Source organism: Cavia porcellus, unplaced genomic scaffold (assembly GCF_034190915.1).
Source record: "Cavia porcellus strain 051 isolate PalLab524CR breed Dunkin Hartley unplaced genomic scaffold, mCavPor4.1 scaffold_1, whole genome shotgun sequence".
NCBI lineage: Eukaryota > Metazoa > Chordata > Mammalia > Rodentia > Caviidae > Cavia > Cavia porcellus.
The window spans coordinates 77,988,461-78,008,962 of record NW_026947484.1 but is presented as its reverse complement, the minus strand read 5'-3'; the positions used below and the strand labels follow the sequence as shown (position 1 = coordinate 78,008,962).

The window sequence follows — 20,502 nt, the reverse complement described above, 5'->3', positions numbered from 1 at the left end:
AGGACCCATCGGTCCTAATGGTACATCTTCTCCAGGACAAAACAAACACAACTGATGTTCTGTTAGTGGGAGCTTCATCTTTTTGCTGTTGCCAGACTTGATTCTCTTTAATGGTTACTGCAGGTGAAAGATCCTTCTTATGTAGAAGCCACATCTATAACACTCGACTGTAAAACTGTACACAGTCATAACAAGACATTTTTCCCACACATGTGAATATTAAAATCAATGCAAAATTTAATAAAATAAGTTCTCTTCAAGCCCAAGCTACACCTTTGATTAGAACTGACAATCCTCAGACTTCAAGAAGGTCAGGATACTGTTAGGTAAATTAGGTGAAATCTATGAACTCTGAATAGTCACTTGTTATTAGCAGAGTAGTCATTTATGCCAATAAAGGAAAAGGGGAATGTTGATAACATTTTGGTTAACAACTTTGGGCCTTCCACTGAGAAGCAAAAAAGGTTAAGAGGATCACAGTATTACTTGCATGACAGAAAACACTTTAGAAAGAAGGAGTTCAGCTATGACCAATAATATAATATATTGAAAGAAAAAAATTAAGATTTACCCATTGATGACCCCATTTGAATAGCCCAGGTGTTCAGCAAAGGATTCCTTTAAAAAAGAGAAAATAAAGTAACTTTAAAAATACAATCATTAACATAATGATTTCTCTTTTAGTGAGGTGACCCTACGTATTTTAGAGAATAAAGGAAACAAAATAATAATAACAATGAAAACACTCATTGTTGACTGAACTAGAAACAGCATCTTTGAGGTTAGGTTTTTGTTCCTCCAGAAATGGATCTTGCAGGTCCTCTTTGTTTCTGGTCTCTCAGATGAGAACTCAGCTCTGGTCTGACAGTGACTGAGCATTTCTTGGCCCAGGCAGAGTCCCTAGTCCTTCCTAGGGATCAACCCGCAAAAGGCTAGAGCAAGAGCTCAGTACAAGCAAGTCAGGATTAATATGGAAACATAAAAGCAGAAAATAATGCAAAAGCAATGAAAATAAATGATATAAGGCCATCCCCAACACCCCTTCCATACTATGCTTTTTTCCCCCTTAACAAATAAGCCCTAAGCTACTCTATCCTCATTTCTGGCTTCCACTGTTAAAATACAGAATGTAATTACTTAACTCCCTTCTTACTGACTCAGAGGAAGGAATGCTGGAATGCTGTTCTCCGAGTTTTCTCTATTTCTGCTTTATGGAAATGGACCATCTGAGAGGTGATAAGCAAGTCACGCTTTCACATTAGCCATCAGCTGTCCCTTTTCTGCTTCCCCCTCCATTGCAGTTTTTTCCCAAAAGGGACCAAATCTTTCCCTTTAGGTTCTGCTCTCAAATTCACTGGTCATTGGTGACAGGCTTCAGCCCTCAGAACACTGCCCTGCGGTGAGGCTCACACAGAAGTGCGATGGCCGAAACCTGCTCTACCTTCCAGCATCAGGCTTCACCCTCCACTGTGGCCCTTGCTTATTAGGTTCTTCCACTGTCTACAAGCAGGACTGGGAAAACAAAGGCTCTGTCATGTGTCCACGGACTGTGTGCTAAGATTAGATCCAATTTAAAAAATAGCACTTCCACCATTTCTCCAAAGTGAAGATTCAGGGAGCAAGGAGAACACCATGGAGACCAAACTTCTGGATCCATTCGGTATCAGCTAAGGATTGTGCGGCAAGCAGAACAAAACAAAGGCAGGCAGCACCTCAGAGCCATAACTGCCAACAGATCCTCCAATAACTGTGGGACTCTTATTTCTAAGGGTAGGCTCCGCAAGACTTTGTACATCAAGATAAGTGAAAATCCAAGCCTGGCTTTCTACTAATGGCTGCTTAAAGTACAGATAGGGAGGCACTGGCAGGCATCTTTCTTAGTTTAGCTTCTTTTATGACCCCCATTCCTGCTTGTGCTCCCAACAGAAGCTGGAGGACAGAAGTCATCCTCTACCCCTCCTTCCTGACATGCCCAGCATGTTTCCAAGGTGAATTTGTTTATGACATCTGAAGTAAGATGGTCATAGTCTTAATTTTTAAGTTCCCCATGCCTTCTACAGTTCAGATTAAATGTCTTAAAGCTGTCTTCCAGAAAAATGGGATGGTAAGAGACAGGACCCCGATCCTTTTCATCACGGTACACTTTTCCTAGCTCCCCCAGCCCAACATACACTCAGCACTGATTCACTCACACCCCACATCTCTTTAACACATTCGTTTATGAGATGCTTCATGTAATATTATTTAAAAGTTAATTATCTGCCAGTCTCATAATCAATTACTATCGTGTCACTGCAAATCATGCAGAGTTCAGCTTGGAGATTCTGAGTGACTCACCCCAAGTCACAGTGACAAAGTGGCCTGTGACGTGAACCCACTATTGCCTGTCAGAGTGTCTTCCACCTACATTCAATAGCTGTTGCTTATCTGCAGGATTTTTTAAGTATTATGCTGTTGTCACTTCACCTGGGCCTGTGAATAGACCCCTCCCTATATGAAAAGTCCTGCTTTAATTTAGTCTCTAAGTCTATGAAAACACATGCTGTGTCCATGGATGCTCTACCCTCACGACAGATACTCTCCCTTGTTCTCAGATCCTCTTCCATCTATGAAAGCTCTCCCTGGGGCTCACGGACACCTTCTTCTGTGCACACAGATGCTCTCTCCTAGGTTACGCCATGTCTAGGGAAGTTCTGCTCTGTGTCTAGGGTACTCTCACAGTGTCCGTAAGTAGGCTCCTCTATGTCACAGGTACTCTCCCCTAGGTCTACAGAACTCTCCTCTGTGTCTATAGTCATGTCTCCCTTATGCCAACAGGTATTCTCCTGTGTTCATGGATACCTTCCCCTGTGTCCACTGATACTTTCCCCACAACTAAGGAGACGTTTGCTTGCTTACATTGACAGACACTACTGCCTATATACAGACTCTCCCCTGTATCCACAGATGTTCCTCCCTATTTCTAGGGATCCTCTCCCCTGCATCTATGGATAGTCTGTCTAGAAGACAAGAAGGGCCATAGCAGAGCTGGAGGCTAAGTACTCAGCACAGTTGTCAGAGGACTAGTATTGTGGACAGGGTGTGGAATAAATACTCTCACCTAACAGGCATGATTGTCCAAAATAAGGCAGGAAAATACACAAAATTAAAAATATTTCAATGTTTATCCTGTGATTAAGTTTTGATTTTTACAGAAGCTTCTGTTCATTGTTTTAAGGCAAATATTGGAGCCCTGAGGTGATTTTCCCCTCAGTCTCTTGCTGAATTTTCAGTAGAAATCAGGCTCTGTCCTGGCAATTAATTGCCCCCAGGGCCATGTGCTTGTGAAGCAACCCTGGAAATGGGACCAGGTGACTACAGCGCCTTTTAATTCCCGCTCCAGCCAAGCCCCCATCCTGGAAGCAAACTTGTCATATGCAGAGAACAAAGCACAAAATGTCCTCTCCCCTAAACCCAGCTTTCCAGACACCTGAACATCACAATAAAAGCCCTGATTTACATCACCACGATAGAAACAAAGCAGGAAAAATATGATCTAAGTAACAGCAAAAAGCCAGTGTCTTTCACAGGCAAAATATTTAAAGGACATCTTTCTCTTCAATATTTATAAATACATTATTTTAATATTATTCATAGCATCCTTCGGAGGAAGCTAGGTGTATCTGTGATTATCTTCAATTTCAGAGCTTCTACCATAACATGGCAATTCACAGCACTTACCTAAACCCGCATAATCAGCCTTGCTTACACCATTTTTTTCACTACTTTCAACTCTTATAAAATTCCAGGTGCTCAGGTGCTGGGCTCCCAAAAAACTGATGCGTGTTAATCCTACTTGGAGACCTATCCGATCACGATGTTTTGATTTATGCTCATCCTTTAGACCTATTTTAGCTTTTTGCTTTTGTTTTACAAACTAAGCTTAGTAAGATTGCCACAATCAGGATCAAAACACAGCATACTGACTTACCTCAATGTGTTGGAACATATATGGGTGATTACAGATTTTTCTCAGCTGCATGATCGTGTTCATAAGCGTCTTTGCACCTCCTTTCCCCTGAGAACAAATCAAAAGAGATAAATAGAACTAACTAGTCACTGATCAAATAGTTTCAATTTTTAAAAACTAGGCTTGAGGGCTGGGGGAAGGTCTATCTAGCTCAGTGGAAGTACTTGCCTAACACGTGCCACGTTATGGATTCAAATCCTAGAACTGCCAATTAATCAATTAGTAAAAGGCGTCTTATAGAAAGGACAAAGGGCTACAGGTCTTGTTGGTTACTTATATACCCTGTAGTCCAAAGCTCTCTTTTTTTTCCTGAGTTACATAAACCATCTTCTAAGGCTAGACTGTCCTTCAGAAAAAGTGGATCTTGAAGAATCATGTTAAGTTGTTAGCTTTGTGACATGACTCTCCTCCCTAGGATTCTAGAAGACACAGCACAGAACAGATGCCCTGGGAGTGAAATAGATTTTAAAATTTTCTAAAATGCCATGCAATGCTTCTGCAGAATGTGTTTTCTGCAGAAGTGACGTGAGTGGAGCTAAATCTTTTGGTAACAGAAACATGCCTTCCCTCTTTCCCTCAGCTCCATGCAGGTAGCAGGTTAAGAGGTTTCCTCGGCAGCTAGGATAGATACAAAAAGGCTGAGTCATTTATTTTTATGAATCAGCATTAGCAGAGCTGCTTCCTGGAAACAGACCACAGCACCAGAAGATGTGTCCTGTACCTTCAGATGCACCGGCTTCGGCAACATACCTTCTTATCTTTCTCAGAACCATCTGTAAGGAGGATGCCCTTGGCTTGCATATGGCGATAGAGAATCTTCTGCAGAGCTGACATGTCACATTTGATCACATATTCAACCTGGGGAGAGAGAACAGGAGGTAGGTAGGAGCAGGGCGGGAAGTACCATTTTAAGACTGTGGAGACACAGCTGTTGGCAGCTCTCCTGGAATCACGAAGGTACCTGTTTCCCCTCTGTGCAGTCAGGGGTGGTGGGTAGGATGGTTTACAGAAGAAACTACGATTCTCACTGTTACGGGCATCCAGATAAGAGTGGTACCCTTAGAAGGCTTAGATGAGGCTAACACTAGAGTCATGTTTTCTAAAATTGCTTGAGTTGGTTCCACATGTGAAAGAGAATGACTTGCCAACTGAACACATTCAAAGTTGATCAGTAGAGAGTATTTTTGTATTCCTTCTCAACTACTGTATATCCCTTTCTACATGAACAGAACAGTTTTAGAACAAACAGCAACTGGCCTACAGCCTATGATTTTTTTCTTCACGTAACATTTTGCACTTGGTCCTATGTAGTTGCCCTCACTACTAGTCTTTATTAAAGTGAGACTTGTAGCAGACCCAGGGTGACTGTCCTTAACCTCTACTCCTGAAAATAATGGGATACAACACAGTGAGCATAACAGTTGAAGGAGAGGAGTTAATTCACAGTTCAACAGAACTTCACAGCCATCTAAAAAAGGACAAGGCCTCCTGTACTTCTGGCTGAAATATTGCAAAGTCCAATTTAAACAGTTGCAGGGAATTCACATGTCCTCAGCTTGTCACACACCTGCAATGCTGCATCATACTCCTGATGCATAAAATCTGCCTCATTTCCTTTGTTTTCCTTTATTAAAAATCCCAAGCATACAAATGTGCAATTTTCATAATAAATATCAGATTAATGTCTAGAAATTTGCAGAACGTGATTAAAAGTAAATCATTGAGCTTCCCAATGTTTAATAAACTGATTAAAAATGGTCAGGTTATTTTTAGCTTCAAGGGCTAGCAAGAAGAGGTCAGAGATGAAGAGGTTGAGTATTCATTCAATTTTTACTTTGGAAGAAACCCGTGTAGGTAGGGCAAACAATGCATTTTGATTAATCAAGTCCGATTAGAAAATGCTTGTTCTTTTGCAGAAAGGAAGAGCAAATAATCCATGAAAGATTTGCTCTAGTTTATAATGACTCTGTAGGGAGGAAAAACAACCCTCCAATTTTAGTAAGTATGCATTGGGTATGCATTTTGTGTTTGACATACTTGATTATATGTTTAAAGTATCACTCCTCTTTAAATACTTAGTTTTTGTAGCTTTCTAGAGGCAGAATGACAAAAATTACATAAAGTGTACAAAGTGACACATGAGGTACATAGGAATTGTGAAATGATTACTATTATCCTACCTTCTCTGAATTCTCAACTCATAAAGTGGAATCATAGTGAAGAAAAGTATTAAAACATAAATAAATTTTTAAAAACCAGACTTTTTAACCAAATAGAGTTGTAAAATGACATCAAGGGCCAATATTATCGAGCTCTTTCTGTGTTTCAGGTCTTGTGTGAAATACTTTGCCTAATTTTTCTCATTTACCCCATTCAAGAGCTCTATGGGATAGTCACATGTAGTCTTCTCATTTTATAGATAAAGAATTTGAGCATAAGAGGTTAATCTACTGGTCCAAAGTGATCATTATGCAATGGTGAAGTTAGGAATCCATTTTCATAAAGTGCCCACTAAAGATACCAAAGAGTCTTTCAAGCTTCATAGCTCTGCTGACGGTCACCTTTCCCTGGGTCTCCCTGGGCCTTGTTCTCACTTTTCTGAAGGAAAAAGAGATGAATGATGCTTGTTATAAGGTGCATTAGGTGATGGCAGAACCAGAATTAAGGGCAGAACACTCACACCCTGCCCATCAGCGAGCTACTGGTAAGAGCTGGAAGGAAGGGACCTTGGGGGGCAGGAGGTATGGGTGATTCCCTGGAGACAACCAAGCATCCTCATGATGTCCATGTCAGCAGAGACATGTTCCTCTGCAGGATCTCACAGCGATTCTTGGAAGATGACATCACGCTAAGCCTCCTCTATGGCATGATGATAGGGTAACAGAAGCTGGTTTTATACACTGATAATGATTTTGTTTTGTTTTGTTTTGTTTTTTGGAGACAGGGTCTCACTGTGTTGATCAGGCTGGCCTTAAACTCACTACATTGCCCAGGCTGGTCTCAAACTCAGTGATCCTCCTGCCTCAGCCACCAAACTCAGTGATCCTCCTGCCTCGGCCTCTGAAGTTCTGGAATTATAGGTGAGTGTTGGGATTGCAAGTGTGTAACATCACACTCAGTTTGATAGTCACTGTTATAAGCTTCACAACTGCATTCTACATTTGCTCCAGGAATCTCCTCAAACAACTCCAAAGTATTTTGTTTATTCACTTTTCTTGCAAAGTAGGATGGCCTTAGTCTTAGGGCTTCTTTTTAAATCCAGCTATATTTTTAGGCTCTTTTTAACATCTTCCCCAAACACCCTGTCAACTAAAACTGATTTTCCCTCTCACTTCCCTCAGGAAAGCTGGTTGTAAAACTTGTCTAATGGCCTTTCCTTACAAGGCAGACATGCCACAGCACATCTTCCTAATATATGTTTGGGTTTGAGGAAACACACATAGCCACCAAAATGCAGAACGCGAATGAGCCAGCCAGTAGGCCTAAATGGACAGCTGATTCTCCAAGAAGTACAGGTTCCTGCTCGAACCTAGGTGTCTGTCCCAGGCATATAACTGACTTCCTGATATATGCACATACCATGTACAAATCAGTGTCAGCCTACATTAATATAGCTTGACTTTTTAAAGAGAAAAATAAATACACATCATTGTTCTAACATTATTCTGTTAGAATAATTACCAGCAAGCACTACCCTTGGGTATAGTCCCTATATCCATGCTTTGGAGACTTCCGCCCTAAAGTACCGAGCGCCTGGATTATTCATTCTGTTAGGTTGCAAGATGTTGTACTCCACTGCCCCACTAGTGTTCTGTGTGAATAGAACTCAACTTCAAGGCCGAGTTTCATGACCCCTCCCACCATGCCTCCCATGTTTTCAGCCCCTGCACCTTCCACCCAGCATGAGTACAAATAAAGCAGAGAGCAGGCAAGTGATAGGTGTGGACTGAGAAAAGGAGCAGACTGAGTGATCCCAATGCAGACATACAGACCAGCAGAAATGAAGTGAGAGTTTCCACAGACATACCAGCTTTGACCCAGTTGGGTCTGAGTTCAGTCCCCTCAGATGCAAGGGTGCCTAATGACCGCATGAATGTAAGCGTTCCTCAAGATATATACAAGTATACAAAATAATTATCTCCTAAAAACTTTATGATGATAAACACACTGGTCCCTATAAGTGAGCCAATATGGTGATTATATTGGCCAAGAACTTTTCTCATATAGCAGTAGAAGGACCTGGACTTTATTCATTGTTCGTGCCTGTATGTTGTTCTTCTTTTATGATTTCTGTTCCAAAAGGGTAGATGATTGGAACAATGACCCTAGATGACTATATGTGTTACATAGTATGGGCAGTTTGTGAACTGAGATTTTTAAATAATGATTCAATCAATGAAAGTCTCAGGTTCTAGAATCTGTGGCATGAGAAAGGTACAATGGTAATAATTCATCATATTAAGCTTTTATATAAAACTGTTCATCTAAAGAAATCTCGGTAAATTGTCATATGCAAATTGTATCAAAATCAGAATAGATTTCAGATAGTCCAACCTCTTTCTAAGCTCACATTATCTATGCATTTCAATAGTTTTGGACATCAATATATACCTAGACATTTGCATAGTTGGTTCTTGATGATATCAATTAATAAAGAGAAGAAGTGACAACCTTGAACAGAAGCTAAATCAAGAAATTAATTTTCATTTAGCTTAAGTTGTTTTATAGAGCCCCTTTCCTATGAACTGGCATTCTTTCCAGTGTATAAGGATGGATTGCATGCCAGCAGACTGGTGGTGGTGGTGGTCAGACACAATATATTTCCTCGCTTCCTAGGTATTTCATTAGTCTAATACTAAAACTAGTTCTGTCATGCAGCAGAGATGTATTTAACAAACTCAACCTTCCTATACCTGCTTTAGCCTCACCTGAAGGAAATATATATAAAGAAACTCTACAGTGATAGACATTACAGAAATGCAAATTAAAAGATATTGCCATACATCTATTGAAATGGATAAAAATTTTTTTCTAAAATTTCACAATGTAGGCCAGGGACATAGCTTAGCAGCACAGCACCTGCCTGGTAAGTGCGAGGTCAAGAGTTTGATCCCAATATCAAAAAACAAAACAAAACAAAAACTTCACAAAACCAAGTACTGATGAAAATGTGGAGGAACTTGAATGCTCACACCTTGGAAATGGACCACAAAGAAGTCCAGCTAGTACAAAAAAACAAAACCAAGGTTTATTAAAATGCTGGATGGTTGACCATCCAACTGACCATCATACTCCTAAATGCTTGCTCAAGTAAAATGAAAAGCTATGTTCACATAAAAACCTCTACACAAATGTTTACAGCAGCTATATCGATAATCTTCAAAAATTAGAAACAACCCAAATGCCCCTCAACTAAAGAGATACACAAGCTGAAGTATATCCATATAGCAGAATATTGTTTAACAATAAAAAATGGACTAACTGTTGATAAATGCAATGACTCAGAAGACTCTCAATCAAACACAAAATGCTAGGTGAAAGGAATCAGGTATAAAATGCTACCTATTGTTTGATTCTACTCATTACATTTTGAAAAAGACAACGCCAGAGGGATGGAGAGCAGAGCAGGAGTCCCATGAAACTAAGAGTAGATAGAGGGTTTGACTAAGAGGGTAACACCAGGAAAATTTTGGAAGGTGTCTTACTTACTTACTTTTCTCATTGCTGAGACAAAATACTGAGTCCCACAAGCTAACAGAAGAAAGGTTTACTGGGTTCACAGTTTGTAGAAGTTTTAGTCCATAATCAGTGAGCTCCAAGGGATGATGATTTGGCATAGGAGCATCACAGAGGACAAAGAGTTTGTGGCAGGCATAAAATAGTAAAAACAAGCAAGCAAGCATCTACCACAGTCATTTTTATCCTTTATATCTTATCCAGGCTACTTAAAGTGTGTTCTTACACCCTTAATCCTAGCATTGCACCATGCATCAATTCCAGTGTCACATACTCTAGATTCAGCCATCTCTGAAAAAGCCCCACTGATGACAGCATGAGCTTTGTGGGGACATCCAGACCCAAGTCGTCACAGAAGGACAGGTGATAGAATTGTTCTATAGTTTGGTTGTAGACATGCATAGCATAACTCTATGCATTTGTCAAAACTCAAAGAACTATACTGCAGAAAGAGTGAATTTTACTATTTATAAATTAATCCACAGAATTAAAGAAAACTTTCCTGATTCTTTTTCATAAAAGGATTTGAGAATAACTGCTATGGAAGTATTAGCCTTTTTCTGCCATCATCCAGGATTCATTCATGGGCTCTATTACAGGTCAAGTAAGACACATGTGCTGTTGGTGGACATAAGCAAGTGGTAGCAGAAGAAATCTCCTGACCTCAAGAATGACAAGTAAATTTCCAGCTTTCCTCAACTCAAAAAAAAAAATTCTACCAAATCACAAAAGGCATAGCATGAGCATTAAGTCAAAATAGTCACATATGGAACACACACAGACTGACCAGTCATCACGCAGGACAGAGGTACAGATGAGCCATAGAAAGCACAACCAAAATGAGAGAAAAGTGAGAAAAAACTTGAAGTGGACAAGACAGTGAAACTCCCATTAACAATAAAGGCAGCAATGCAAGTAGGAAATAAGGTCTATCGTGGGGTAGCCGTCACTAGTTAGAAGCCATGTACGTGGCATAATGTTAAGAGCACTACATCTACTTCACCCGCATTCTGAGGCAGGTGCAGGTTTTCAGGTCACTGATGAGAACACTGAGAACCTTTTGGGTTAAAAGACTTGTGAAGTTCACACAGTAACTGATGGAGAATACCCTGGGGGCCCATGTTCATTGATGGAGAGGCCATGGTTTCTACCCCCAAGATGCCCTCAGGAAATAGCAAAGGCAGTCACCTTTAAAGGTAATGAATACCTACCTACAAAGGTGTCTATAGAAATGCCACACAGATTATTGTATACATCTCTGATATGACAAACTTTTAATCTTAAGAATACAAGTACTTTAATGCAGGAAACTTACTCTTGACAATCTGCAAGCAAGTACATTTTCTCAAGTTTATTCTCCATTAAGGGTACTCAAGAAGCTCTCTTGTAGACAGAACCACAGGGTGAATATTTCAGGAAAGCAAAGAATTCCTTTGTGATGTAATTGATCACGCCATAATCCTTCTGCTCTAAATGTTTGGATTTTCTATGGAATTTTCTTAAAATAGAGTATATCTTTAACTTGTCATGTGTTTTTCAGATCAATCTACATTAGCCAGTCCTGAAATGAATAAACAAGACTAAGAGGTTTCATTAAATGAATAAGTGAAGGGCTTCAGTTGATTACCTTTCATTTCATACCACTTGTAAAGAAAAAGAAGAGGAAGTTTGGGACATGCTAAAATTATTACCATTTCATCTCTGTAACTTGCAGGACCATAAGGATAGCCAGGAAGGAGACCACAGCAGCCACAGGCCACTGCAAATACTCACTGGCTTAATGTGGCAACTGAAACTCACTCAACTTCAACTTGAACAGAATGGGTGTTACCCAAAGAGGTGAAGTCACAGGACGTCAAAGGAATAGCAATAGCACTCAATTCCCAAGATGCACTCATTAGCAAAATAAAATATGCAATAAGCATGGGACAAAAACTTATATTCTTAATTTTATTAATAAGAGATTAAAGAGTAAAATTCTCAGCAAAGTGATCAACTCTGTACACCATCTTGCCAAGTCCCGTTTTAAAATGAACAGGATGAACCAATCTGTCCAAAAATAGTAGTTACCCAGAAAAACCACAATCATGCAAATATAAGACATTTAAGAATTGGCTCATCTAAAGAAACTCAAATGAAAATAACTCATGTTACAAATAGACTATCTTGAAGAGAATGCAATTTAGACTTCAAATATTCATAGTTCCAAAATATGATGAGATATATATTAAACTAATACTCAGATACAACCCAAAACTATGGAGCTAGGGCTTAAAAGACATTCTAAAAACAACAAAAACTCAATTTCCAAACAGAAGTCTGAAAAATATGCTAACAGGAATTTAATTTTTATGGTGCAGGAGAAAAGCCATATCCCAGAATAATTAGGTGATGTGTCTGTAATCTGCACAAACTATTTTTCACTCACCACCAGAATACTGATGACATCACAAACATCAAATATTAAATAAACTTCCAGGAAGTCTGGCAGATGCTTATTATGCCCTTCAATAAGGACACAAGTCATAAAGTCAAATCCATATTTGCCTTCCAAACAGGAAGTTTTGTAGCACCTGCAACAGTGAACTCACTAAGGTCAGTAAATTTTTAAAAACTTAAAATTAAAATGCAACGAGACCCAATACATTTGATAACTTTGTGAAATCTTCCCCAAATCGTTTGAGAACCAGGTTGAAAATGCTGCAATTTCCCTTCTTTTTCTAGGTGTATCAAACAAAAAAGCATTTTGGATATTTTCAAGATACCTGTAACTAATACATAAGCCTGCTACTTCAGAAATGCAATTTTAAGGCCAGGCATTTCAAATACATTTGCAGGAGTAAAACAAAAGCCTCACAACTTTTGCATCTGCAACATGTTTTCTGCATACCTGTAACTGCCACACTTGGGAGCGCAAGGCAAAAGGACTGTGAGTTCAAGCCAGCCTGGGATGTACCGCAAGTTCAAGGCTATCCTGGACTTCATAATGAGACCATGTCTCAACAAAACAAAAACAGCAACGAAAACCAAAAGAACAAATTAACAACAGCAACAAAAACCATACCTTTTCTGGAAGCTGAGATTCAACTTCTTTCTTCAATCTCCTCAATAAAAATGGTCTCAGCACCTTGTGCAGACGCCTAATGATTAGTATAGTTTCCTCTTCATTTAAGTCCACCTACAAAGGAACCTTAGATGAATTCGGGGTTTTTAAAGGATGTTTCACACAGTAAAGCATTATGTATATTTGTGTGTTTCAGTGGATAAATAAAATTTTACATGCATTAAGACCAGGCTCATGGCACCTGGGGATTTAGCTTAGTGGCATAAGCGCCTGCCTGGCAAGCACAAGGTTGTTTTTTTTTTTTTTTTTTTTTTGTCTTTTTCATTTTTATCAGTACCAGGGATCGAACTCATGACTGCCTGCTTGCAAGGCAGGCGCTTATGCCGCTGAGCTAAATCCCCAGCCCCAAACACAAGGTTTTGAGTTCGATCCCTAGTACGGGAAAAAAAAAAAAAAAAAAAGGTTAATTTCGGTCATACACATCTTCAAATTATTTTCCCATCTGCCCACTATAAATGACAATGGCTGACATTGTTTTAATGCTGTGTTGTTTGGAAAAGAGTGCGGAAATCCAGCTCTAGATTGGAAGTAGTAGCAGCCCCAAATTTTATGGTATGTGATTGGAAATACAGAGCGAACAAAGGGCCATGTATGGTGACACAACCAGTAATCCCAACTACTCAGAATTTTCTGACTGGGACTAAACTTGAACAAAATCATGGCAGACAAGAAGAAAAGAGTTATGGGATCAAGAGACGCATAAACCTACTGGCATGCATGGAATCTACTCTGTGGTTCCTCTTTTTTCAAGCTGCTATTCACTCATTACATTTCTGAGACAACCAACTCCAGGCCTAACTGAAGTCTTCAGCTTGAAGAAGGAACACATTACCTCTTGCCCTTTCTCTCCTATCTGTTTGAGTGTTCAATGAGAGTTTTAAAATTGTTTGTTTAGTTCTGCTGTGCTAGAGATTGAGCCCAGGGTGCACTGCATCACACATGCTAGGTAAGTAGTCTAGCACCGAGCAACACTCTCAAAACCCTTCCATTACTTTTTAAGTTTTATTTTGAGAAAAGATCTTTCTTGGTTGCCCAAGCTGGCCTTGAATTTATGGTTCTACTGCCCCAGCCCCACTACTGTTTCCATTTCTTTTCCTCTATGACTCTCCAGGGAACAGAATCAATTGACACTACTCTCTATGAATGGGAAAGCCAATCAACCACTCGTAGATGTCAAGTAAGCCTACAGAATACCTCGTAACTAAAGGGTCAAAGTGTTTAAACATAAATGTTCCTAATCCATTCTTTTTTTTTTTCCTTTTTATCAGTACCAGGGATTGAACTCATGTCTGCCTGCTTGCAAGGCAGGCACTTAGGCCGTTGAGCTAAATCCCCAGCCCCCTAATCCATTCTTAGTAGCTTTCATTCCTGTAGTTAAGGAACCGCTGGTATTTTCATATGTGAGTTCTAACAGAAGGAATAGAAATAATGCACCTGAAGGAACAATAAAGTTAAAAATGGCTCCTCCAGCATTTCAAGAATATTTCTGTACACACAAAGTTAACGCTTTATACAAAAATCTGAAAAAACAAATATGTGCAGGAAATTTCATGTAAACTAGCTTGGTTTACACACAAACCCCTTATGGAAAGTCCTCGAGGGGAAGTCCAAGTTTACAACAAGGAAAGATTTTAGGGATTTTACTCAGCTGGTTGAGTTAGTCTGGTTCAATTAATTCAACAAATACATCCATGTTCACCTTCCCAGTTGCCACTGTGGTTAAGCATTGCACTAGTCAGGAGCATTTTCTAGGGACCTGGGAACATGCTAGCAAAGGCAAGGGGGTGAGGAGGCCCCTCCTGTACCTCCAGGTTCAGAGGGGACAGTAATCCTGGGATGAGACCATATCTACTCACTGACTGGCTTCAAAAAGCAAGCCATGCTGTAACCACCCTGTGAGTTCTCTGTGGCTCTAATGTTCTTAGCTTCAGGCCCTTCGATTTCACTGTCTTGGAGTAGAAAGGAAAATTTAAAAAGTTAGAGAAGTACCCTTTCTCCAGTCATGGCAAACGGAGCGTTAAACCACTGTTCAAATGTGCTGCAGCTCTTAAAAATTGTAGGGAGGAGGAAGTTGAGGAGGGCCCACAGTTCAGGCAGCTTATTCTGCAGTGGGGTTCCAGTCAAGAGGATTCTTCTGGGGGCCACATAATGCGTGTTCAAAACCTGAGTCAGCTTGCAGTGGTGATTCTTCATTCGGTGACCTTCGTCCACAATCATGTATTTCCACCGAATCTGTAACACAAGAGGAAATGCCCACAGGTGGTGAGGACAGGGAAATCCAACAGGAGAGTGGGAGTACGAAAAACCAAAGAACCCACCTTTGGCACATGATGTAGCATGATGCTCCTGAAGACAAAAGCATCTCAACACATGGGGACTATTTCTCATGCCTAACGGAGCATGTAAAACACCATGCAAAAATGGACATCCCTTAAAGGATGTGTGATTCCAAGTCACCCTTTTCTAAGGCAGAAAACTTGATCCCAGAATAAAATGGCTGATTCAGACCTTGGCTCCTGCATCTCCTCATCCAATGTTCCTTTTACTGACACTGGGTCACACTGCCTCTCTCCGTCCTAAATGCAGGATATGGACATCCACTGGAAACAGGTGATGGCTGATTTTTCCAAGATGCCACTAGCAGGTGTCTATAGCTGAAATATTTTTGGCTACAGTCCTTTTTTCTACTACACTGTCTGGGCATTTTAAGGCTTGACTGCATGTTTTATTTTCTTTTGTTTCAATGGATTCCTAACATTGATAAGTTGGAATATTTCACCTAAAAATCTGAACACTCAGCTTCTTTTTAAAAAGTTACACCAAAGAAAAATGCTCCCTCAGTTCAAGTACATTCTTATCTGCCAGGTCTAGGACCTCCTGTGTTTTATTTAAAATGAGAATATCCTTAATGGGAGAGAGACAACAAAATACCATTCTTTCCTTTGTGCCAAAACTGCAGAATTATACACAATGAACTGTTCCAAGATAACTATCAGTTAAAAAGTTAGGCATGCTCATGGTACTACCCTCTTTCCTAAATCCAGCGTTCCTTTCCTCTCTCATACGTCACCCTTCAGCCCTCTTGAAGGTCACTGCTCAGTTTCTGAGGCTGAGGAATGTCTCACTGGCCTTTCCACTCCCCGTAGGACAGCAGAGTGGCCAAGGAGAACATCTGCTGCTCGGATGGCCCCAGACTCTGTTGCCAACCTCTTCGGAGGCAGGCAGCAGACAAGCAAAGGGCCATGCCACCCCTGCCATCTGCCCCAAAAGAACCAGTGATGCTCAGCAAAAGGAATAAAATCATAATTCAGACAGAACTGTACAGGTAAAAGAAACTACCAGAATTTTTCCTTCCTCTATCCCAAGCAAAGTGCTTAAGAATGACCAAAGTTGAACAATAGGCTGCCGTAAACTCAACAGACAAACATATATTTAAATAAATTTTCTAAATCCTCTTTCCTATCTAATTTAGCTTATGAAATAGTACACAAGGAATCAGAGGTCCTAGGTTTTGCTCTTGGATTTTCTACTAATTAGGGCTTCCCTTGGAAAAAATTACTGTTCCTTTCCATAGCTCCATCTCTCCAGTAACAAATAAAAGCAATGCATCTCATTACCAGGCATCTCCAACGAATTTTGAAATACACATGCAGAACACACGATATGAATTTCTTTAAAAGGATCTCAAATGTACAAACACATTCCCACAGTAATATTGGAAGCACGTCATTTTTGACACTGCCAAATTCATCTCTGAGCATGAGGGACAGGAATACAGCATTGTTGTCAGTGCCACCTCAATTATTAAACCTCCCCTGGGAATACGCTCTCTTTATGTTATTTCCTATGATGCCATGGAGGGAACTCTCAGTTCCCACAGCAAAGGTTTAATGCAGGATAGAACAAACTCCAGGAAAATGGAGTCTGCTCAATTCTGGCTATAATTCAGTTTTCAGATTAGAGCGACTTCAAAACACCATGGGGTGAACGAAATTACCAAGGAAAAAAATTAAGTTTTCATGGTTGTTTCATTAAAAACAGTACTTTCATCTTTCTTCGTGAACATATTAGGAGAAAAGATAATATAAAAGGGGAAAACATCTTCTATTTTGTGGCTAAAGGATAACTTAGGACATACACGTGAAGAGACGTGTAGGGCACAGAAACAACTCTCTCCGCTCCAGCTGAATAGTCACAGGAAGAGCCCTAAGTAATCAGCAATGATCGCTCATTATTTTACCAGAAAAAAAACTGCGAACAGTTATAAAACACACACGCCTCAGCTCGGACAAATGCTCACATGGGAAGACCATATGGAGAGGTGCCTATGCGTCTTTGCAGACAGAGGGGCACAAGAAGAATGAAGCTACACTGGTAATAACTCAGGGCAAAAATTATTTCTTTCCCAGTACTTTCAAGGCTGTTGCAGGAAAAAGTTGCAATGGGAACCCAGATGCATTTTCTTAAAATATGTAAAGACATTAACTATGAAAAGATAGGGAAGAGTCCAGGATCAATCACAGGAAAAAATAGTAGCGTGCAAAAAATTAAAGCCCATAACTAAAATGTATCAGAGTCATGGGGAAAAGAAAAGGAAAGAAAAGAGAAAGGAAAAGAAAAGAAAAGAAGAGAGACCACACATCCAGTGATCAAATTATACCATTGAGTATAATTTGGTGAACAATTTAGAGACCAGTGAGATAGCCTATAATTAGAGATAAAAGAATTTTTTTTTTCAAAAAGCATACCTTTGCAAGAATGTGCTTGTCTTTTATAATGTACTCATAAGTAGTCAAGAGGACATTGAATTTTCCACTCCGTAGCTGGGGGACCAGGGAGCGGCGCATTGCAGGGGTACCCTGAATGGAAAGAAAAATATACAGGTTACCCAATGAGAGTGCTTGTGCACCATTTCTCACAATTCATGGCTTAATGGAGCCTAGACATGTGACATATGCGCATATGTGCATTATCAGATGCTGCTCCATTACCCATGAAGAAAGTCTCAGCTAAATCACACGCATCCTAACACTTTCTAAACCCTTCTAAGGAGGATTTTCCACTTAAGACTGAGAGAGAAAAGGAAATTGCAGCAAGCTTGCAGTCGTAGGGAACCTGCTGCTTGGCTGAAAGGCTCCCTTTCTGTGGGCACAGGCTGTAGGCAGCTCAGGCACCCGGGTAATTGCCTGACTTTGCAGGGACCTTTGGCACAGGAGCACCCACAGTGAGCCAGGCGGCAGCGCACAGAACGTGTGATATTTGTCATTTGTATTACTCTCATCAGAAACCTCGCAATATGATAATTAACAATTTTCTTCTGCATTTCACTATCTGAAAGTAATTATGGTTTATTACAGTAATCTTCTTGGGATGATTAACTCTCACTGTTTAGTACATGATGTACATGACAAAACTTTACAGCCAAATACAGTTCACAGATGTGCATATGGAACGAAGAAACCAGGGGCTAATTTTTGCTGTTCCACATTTATATATAAATACAGCACTCCAAACCTTGTAAGAAATCTTCACCACGGAAGGGGCCCACTTGTCAAATTCATATGTCCAGTTGGATAGCGTCCTACAGAAAAAAAAAAAATACAGAAAAAAAAGACATTCGTGTAAGAGTCAGCGTTAAAAAGAGGCCTTATTCATCTTCAGGCCTTGGCCTAAAAGAGGTGAGAGAATATAAAATACCTCAACTGCATGTTTATTTTAAAAGTGTGGAAATAAGAGATAAGTAGGAAATAAGCTGCTACAAAGCATGATTTCATATGTCTTTCAAAAAAAGTGCAAAAAAATTTAAAAGTACATAAATACAAGGTGCAAAAAACTCTACACTTCAGTGTTACTGAAAAAAAAAAAAATCTGCCACAATACTTCGGCTACTCTTTGGAGAAAGCCAGGTAAGTTCAGATAAGATGAGTCAAGAAAAAAAAAAATTAAAACTACATGAAAATATTAAATAAATCTATCAAGAAGGAACAGGGAAAGAAACACTGAAACACTTTTTTTTTTTAAAAACATCATTGAACATGTCACCATAATATATCAGAACCTGCAGAACATAATATAGAACATATAGCTTAATATTAAGGAGACAAATAATTCATATTCAAAGATCAGCAAATAGTTCTCATTTAGGCAAGATTTGAAGAAAACACAAAAATATAATCCTATATATTCCAGGTCTCAAGTTCATGTCAGCACAGAGATCTACATATGACAATATCTCAGCAAAGAAGACTGCAACTTAACACCCACAGCCACCCAGAGCACCCCAAGAGCAGGCAGCGAACAGTGAGGAACCACCCAGTGGGCAAGGGGCTGGGAACGAGATGATTACCGCCAAATTAGGTCTTTCCAAAGCAGCCAAGCCACTGAAATGCTACATGCACCATACTGAGGTTTGTTTAATACAAAACTCACAGTTACAATTTTTTTATTTCCATTCTTCTTTAAAAGACACAATACAGAAAGATTGACAAATATATAATCTTCTGATTTTATACATACACGGGTGATTATAATCACCTTTTGGAAAACAGAGCAACCCAGAAAGACAAGTAGGAAGTGAAAACCTAAATTCAGATTACATGATTCTGGTTAACACTACTATAAGCTACAGTTCTGCCATAAGTGAGAACAAGGACACGCTACTGATAGGGCACTCTACAGCATGCAGAGGGACGCCTGCGGAATAAATGCAGTACTTACGAAAGGGGGACGATGATGAGATAGGGGCCATTGAGTCTTTTGTGCTCCATCAGGTACGTGATGAGTGCAATGGTCTGGATGGTCTTGCCTAGCCCCATTTCATCGGCTAAGATTCCATTCAAATTGTTATTATACAGGGAAACCATCCATTCCAGACCCTGGAGCTGAAATGAAGAGTAATTGCTTCAATTACCCAAGATCTGCACAGGTAATTAATACTAACACAATTCAAGTGAGGCTGTGACTCCTTCGCTTTTCGGTGCTGTGTGCTGGGTTTCCCACAGTAGGAAAGAGTGCTGGGGAAAGCACCAATGCAAGAAGAATTTAAAATATGAGCCTGTAATCGGCCCTGCTGCTTGGCAGGTGCTGAGTGTTAATCAGATTTAGAAATGATGGGCTGCAGCATACTGGTGGGATTTTAAGCAGCTTTGCTGCTCATCCCTACTTAGCACTTCACAGTATATGACATTCTAGAATTATTATAAATGAAAAAAGAACCCAAACCAAAATCTATACCAACCACTCCAAGAACAAAAAGCCAATGTGAGGATTAAAAATGAACAAACCGGAATGCAAGTTTGGCACAGAGAGCAATGATCACTAGAAATAGCCTTCCTGGTAATGATCGGTTGGCCTCCAGGGTCCAATCCCCTCAGTGAGGAAGCTCATGACCACTCTGCTGGGCCTCTTGGAGGATACCTCTGTCCCTCGCACAGAGAAAGTTTCCAGGCAGCACATGGATTTCTGCAATGTGGTGCTCACCAAAGGCAGCACACTGGGAGCTCACTGCCTGGAAATGTGTTCTACCTATTGTTAAATCACAAAAACACCCCTCCCTGGTAAGCGGTAGTGGTGTGGCAGACTGTGGCCCTTCCAGGGGGAGAACCACCAGCAGCTCCTGAGATCTGTGTCATGT

General features: G+C 40.1%; 1 protein-coding gene across 6 annotated transcripts in view; it reads right to left on the bottom strand.

Moving 5' to 3' along the window:
- Smarca2 (SWI/SNF related, matrix associated, actin dependent regulator of chromatin, subfamily a, member 2) overlaps window positions 1-20,502 on the bottom strand; it is a 174,760-nt gene that overhangs the window by 86,162 nt on the left and 68,096 nt on the right. For all 6 annotated transcript variants that reach the window (XM_003472196.5, XM_013155035.3, XM_013155036.3 and 3 more), the window contains exons 15-22: window positions 19,587-19,750; window positions 18,384-18,450; window positions 17,618-17,728; window positions 14,859-15,101; window positions 12,810-12,923; window positions 4,760-4,867; window positions 3,971-4,057; window positions 572-618 (exon numbers count right to left, since the gene is read on the bottom strand). In XM_003472196.5, coding sequence (XP_003472244.1) covers window positions 572-618; window positions 3,971-4,057; window positions 4,760-4,867; window positions 12,810-12,923; window positions 14,859-15,101; window positions 17,618-17,728; window positions 18,384-18,450; window positions 19,587-19,750 — 941 coding nt within the window. The remainder of the gene's footprint in view (window positions 1-571; window positions 619-3,970; window positions 4,058-4,759; window positions 4,868-12,809; window positions 12,924-14,858; window positions 15,102-17,617; window positions 17,729-18,383; window positions 18,451-19,586; window positions 19,751-20,502) is intronic.